This window comes from Octodon degus, unplaced genomic scaffold (assembly GCF_000260255.1).
Source record: "Octodon degus isolate 3935 unplaced genomic scaffold, OctDeg1.0 scaffold00070, whole genome shotgun sequence".
Classification (NCBI taxonomy): domain Eukaryota; kingdom Metazoa; phylum Chordata; class Mammalia; order Rodentia; family Octodontidae; genus Octodon; species Octodon degus.
Genome location: NW_004524646.1, coordinates 4,692,344 through 4,697,674, shown reverse-complemented (window position 1 = coordinate 4,697,674; position 5,331 = coordinate 4,692,344). Strand labels below are relative to the sequence as shown.

Genomic DNA, 5,331 nt, shown 5'->3' with positions numbered 1-5,331 from the left:
TCAGGCCCAATGAGCATCAGGCTGAGGCCTTCACTGGTGGCACGAGCAGTCCGACCACTTCGGTGGATGTAAATCTCCGAGGTTCGAGGGACCTGCCAAAACAGGAACTTGGGTCAGACACGGCCACTGACAAACACTCCTCATCCCTCAGAGCCACTTCCCCAAACTGGACACTCCTCCCTACCAGCCAAGCAGGCAGTACCTCTGCAGCAGAGTGCCACCAGTCTAACACCTGCCCCAGTTCCACATTCAATCTATTCCATGATGTAGACCCTGCCCCTGCCATGCCCCTGCCCTGTGGCAAGTCCTCATAACCACTCAGGTGGACCATGGCGGTCAATTCTTATTTGGTATCTAATCCTCCCACTCCTATCCACCATGCCCTAGACCATATTCCCAGTGTCATCTTCCTGAGTCATGTCTGACCATAACCACCTTGTTGTAGCCAAAGGAATGCAAGAGGTTCTTTCCACAGTACTTGGTACTCACAGTTCACACCGAGTGACTGCACTATACCCACCATGCATGTATGGTACCATTTAACTCTCAGGAGGAAGTAGATGCTTTCTGATTATCCACATTCTGTAGACCAGAAAACTGAAACACAGAGGTCAAACCTCCCCCAAGGTGACCCAACTAAGAGGATGGGGAGCCATCACTCAACTGAAACAATCCAGCTCTAGATACCATGTCAACCCTGGGGCTACATGGCCTCTATCTTACCACATACTGGACACAGTACCCACAGACAACGCGGCCCAGGTGCTGACAGCCTTTTCTCTCCACCTCCCACCGCACACCCACTAGTCAAGCACAGTATTGAGCGGGCTGGGGGTGGCTCAGTGGCAGTGCTCTTCTTGCCTTGCATGCACAAGAAAAAAAACAGTGCTAAAAATCCACTGAGCCCAGCAGAAAGCTTGGTATTTTTTTCAATATAGTACTTCTAATGGTTGATACACTGTGTCGACTTGAGAAACTTAGAAGTCTAATGAAGCCACTCAGCAGGGAGCCAGGATCCTCACTTTGTAAATATCCTGAGCTTGTACAAGAGTCAGTGAGGGGTCGGGGAGATGGCTCAGTGGAATAAGCATTTCCCTGGCAAGCGCAAGGACCTGAGTTCAATCCCCAGTTCCTCCAAAAAAAAGTCAGGGACATGTATGAGTGCAATGCCCACTCTAGGGGGTGATGGCCTGCTTACAATGTAAGGGAGGACAAGAGGCTTGTTCTTCCCATTTTGCTCTTGCTGCTTTTGCTGTCTTCTGCCACCTTGAACTGCCACCTTTTGCTATCTTCTGCCATGCCACCCTGCCCTGAAGCCAGCTAATTATGGACAGCTCCACAAACTGTGAGCTATATAAACCTTTCCTTCCTTAATTCTGGGTGTCAGAGTATTCCGTCTCAGAAATGAGAGAAAAGAAACTAACACATATGTGGCACAAGCACTTGGTCTTTTCCCGAGCCCAGCAATCAGCAAATACCCTGGTGTCTCTTTCCATATAGTACTCTAGGCAACCACTGCTAACTATTCATAATGCTTCTAGAAATGTCATTCTTCAGCTACACCATCAAGGTGTGCTCTCCCAGACTCTCAGGGGCTTCACAGACCCACGCCCAAGATAGCGGCCAGCTTCAGCAAAGTCACCTACTCCTTTCCAACTCAGCCCTCTTCCCACTGTGGGCCAGTCTCCCCAAAACTGCCCAATCCTACATGTTTTCCTTTTTCCTTTCCTCCCTCTGCATGTCCACATCCTTTCCCAAGTGAAATACTTTCCTACAAAGTTCTGTAACTTTCTAGCATCTTCTGCCTGCTCAGCCCTCCCACATGCTGGAAGTGACACCAGGAATTCTCAGGGCCTGCATCTTGTTCTCTCTCCCAAGGACTGACCCAACACCTCCCCAATGGGTAGGGATTTGCTTATCTGAAATGCACACACAAAAGATTTTTAAAACCACAGAGGATTACAGAGAAAAAAAAAAAATCATAATAACTACTGTTTACTGAGTACTTATATTGTGCTGTGTGCTCTGACAGCCCTACGGGGTAGGTAGCACCATTACAATGACACTGAACGGCAGGCCTAAGTAACTCACTCTTACCTATGAAACATCAGATGGGATTCAAAGCTTGGCATTCTGGCTTTGTAGCCCACACTCCTAGCAAGTACCCTTACTACATAAGCTGCGTGCACAAAGGACACTGCTACTATCACGCACTTACAATGAGCCAGGTAACTAAGCTTTTGGTAAAACTGCAGCTTATTTTACTTGTAAGTATCGTAACTGCCATTTAACATACCACAGGTGCAGGGAGACCCAATAACTTGGTGAAGATTATACTGCTGGCATTTGAGCCAAGGGAAGTCTTTACTACCGTATCTTTCTACTTCTCTATGCCAAGATAACCATTAGCATGATGCTCTATCTACCAGCTATCTGTTTCTACTATGGCTCATGCTGAGGCTTAATTCCTCAGCACAGCAGGGTTGGGAAGTGGGGCCCTAATGTGGGGTGTTTGGGTCGTAGGGCAGAGCCCCCTGTAGATCAATGGGCTCTTGAGGAGGAAGTTCTTGCTCTGAAGGAGCTGGATTAGTTACTGTGAGATCTGTTGCTACAGAACAAGGTAATCTTCTTGTCCTTCTGCCTTGCAGCTCCCCCCAGAAGCTGAGCAGACGCTGGGGTCGTGCTCTTGGACCTTCCAGCCTCCAAAGCAGGAGCCAAAACAAATCTGGTTTCTCTAAATTATCTTCCAGTCTTAGATATTCTATTATAGCAACAGAAAACTAAGACACATTAACTTATTATCCATTTCATGGAAGAAACTAAGACTCTAACGATGATACAGAATACTGCAGTTTGCAGAGAAGGTTACACATTAGAGTACAATTGAGACCAAGAAGGTTTTCCTGAGTCTGAATCTCACCAGTAGTCCCAAAGCCGGCAGCAGTAAGCACTGGATGCCAGTGATGTATGACTGCAGGGGAACTCAGGACCAGTAACTCCTCTTCTCCCTTCAACCTTTGATTTAAAAATCCCCCATTTAGTGCAAGATGTGTTCAAGCCCCAGGCAGCCCTACCTGGTAATGGATGACATGCTGCACTTTAGGAATATCCAGACCTCGGGCTGCCACATCCGTTGCCAAGAGAACACAACTATGGAGACAGAAAGCACATTCGTAATCATAACTAAGAGCAATCATTAATTTCCCACTACCTGCTGAACACTTCAAACACTACAGTACAGTACTTACAACCATCTTACCAGATACAACCAAAAGAAGCAGGAGCCAGGTGTGGTGGTGTACACCTGCAATCCCAGCACACAGGAGGCTAAAGTAAGAGGATCACTGGAAGTTCAAGGCCAGCCTGGGCTATATAAGTCAATTCAAGGCCAGCCTAAGCTACATAGCAAGACCCTGTCTCAAAAGCAAAACAAACAAAACAAAAATGACAACAAAAAAAAATCACAAGAATAAAAGAAATAGGGTCAGAGAAACTCACTTCTCAAGATGATATAGGGCTGTGCAGGTAGCATCAGGACCCAAACCTCAGCCTCACTGACCCAACCAACATGTCACACTCCACAATGACAAGGTCCCTTCCAGGGACTTAAGCGAGGCCATGTACACCCTGGGTCATTGACCTCATCAGTGACTTCCTTGCTCTTCCCCAGCCTTTTTGCACGCTGCTCCCTGAACAGCAGTCTGATCCAAAGACACAAGGACAAGCAGCTCAATGAGTGGCAGCATGGGCTCTGGAATCGGGACACAAACGGCTGAGGCTCAGTGCTACCAGTTCTAGGAAGAGAAAGCTTGGCTGAGCTGATGTCAGATCTGATTTTTTTCATCTATAAAATGAGAATAGCAGTAGTTGACAGTAATTATTAAAGCTAATATTTAGTAAGCACATATTATGTGCCAAAGACTGCTGCAAGTATGTTACATACATGAATTCTCAATTACTTTATCCTAAAAATTCCATGAAGTAGTTTCTGTAATTACCCCAATTATGAGAAAATTTAGCACAAAGATGTTAAATAACTTGACCAGCCAGGAAGTGAAGGAGCTACGATCTAACTGACAGCACTGTTTCCGTCTGTGCACTTAATCAGAATTTATTCTGCTGTTTCTCAAGAACATTAGCAGTGACTGAATGTGGTAATGTGCCCAAAGTGTCAGCATAGGACATTAATCAGTTATTTAAATGTTCAATAATAGTAAATGCAGTCACTATTATGTCACCATTACTTACAGAAATTTCTATAGGGCATTAATAATAGCAAAGAAATACACTAAATGAGGGTGACCTAGCCAATTACTGAGCAAACATATAAATATGTTCCCTTCTACTGTAAGGATCCTACGACAGAAGGTGACTTCCTGTCATTTTCCTACCATCCTGGGTTCCCCTTGGCCGAATGGCTATAGCCTTAGCATCCGGAGAAAGGCCTGACTTACTCTTCGAGTCGGGCAAACTGCTCCAGGTTCCTGAGCCTCTGCTTCTGGTGCATGCAGGCATGGAGCGTCAACGGCATGATATCTAGGACTTTGAGGAGTCCGGAGAGGCGTTTGATGCAGGAGATGCTGTTGGCAAACACTAAACTGCGGCCTGGGTACTGCATCAGGAAGTAATACAGGTAAAAGTCTTTCTCCTCTGTCTCACAATGGATCTTGGTCTCTGTCAGCGACTCTACTGTGCCCTCATTCCTTGTGAGATCAATGACTTTAGGCTTGCCCCTCATGCCAATCTTCTGCATGAGGAGGTCAAGTTTGGCAGTTTTGTCCATTTTTTTAACATGCTTCTTATGAAGAAGTCGAGCAGGAACTTGATGTACCAGGGTCAGGGTAGCAGAAAAAACAAGTGTCTGTCTCTTTGGGTTGTACTGGGAGTCATTCAGCATCTCCAGCAGCTGTGACAACTCAGCATAATGGCCTTTCTCAACCATCCGGTCTGCCTCATCCACTACCAGGCACCTGTAGACCCAGACAGGCACATTACTAGTTAGTGAGCAGCAGGTAAGAGGATTATCTGCATGACCTACTCCCACCTTAGCCACACCTCTCATATACGGGCAGCACACTCCCATCTCAATGAGGGGCTCAACTCTCTCATGCACACCTCGCTTTCTAAGGACAGAATCAGGATGATACCACAGCATGGAATTCTGGGACAAGGAAAGGCACTACACATACCACGTCACCTAACAGTTTACAGCAGGTAAATGAGAGGTATCATCTTTCACCTGAGCTGCCGAAGGTTGCTTAAATGAGGGTGCTTTTCTTTAACAAGCTCCCAGAGCCGTCCTGGCGTGGCAATCACAATCTCAGGATGACG

The 5,331-nt window shown here is 46.4% G+C and overlaps 1 protein-coding gene across 1 annotated transcript in view; it reads right to left on the bottom strand.

The window, feature by feature from the left end:
• Positions 1-5,325, bottom strand: part of Ddx24 (DEAD-box helicase 24) — a gene marked incomplete at its 5' end in the record, with an annotated part of 8,394 nt that extends 3,069 nt beyond the window's left edge. The window contains 4 exons of the mRNA XM_023719630.1: positions 3-92; positions 3,075-3,150; positions 4,455-4,970; positions 5,240-5,325. Of these exons, the coding sequence (XP_023575398.1) occupies positions 3-92; positions 3,075-3,150; positions 4,455-4,970; positions 5,240-5,325 (768 nt within the window). The remainder of the gene's footprint in view (positions 1-2; positions 93-3,074; positions 3,151-4,454; positions 4,971-5,239) is intronic.
• Between the last annotated feature and the right edge of the window lie 6 nt (positions 5,326-5,331).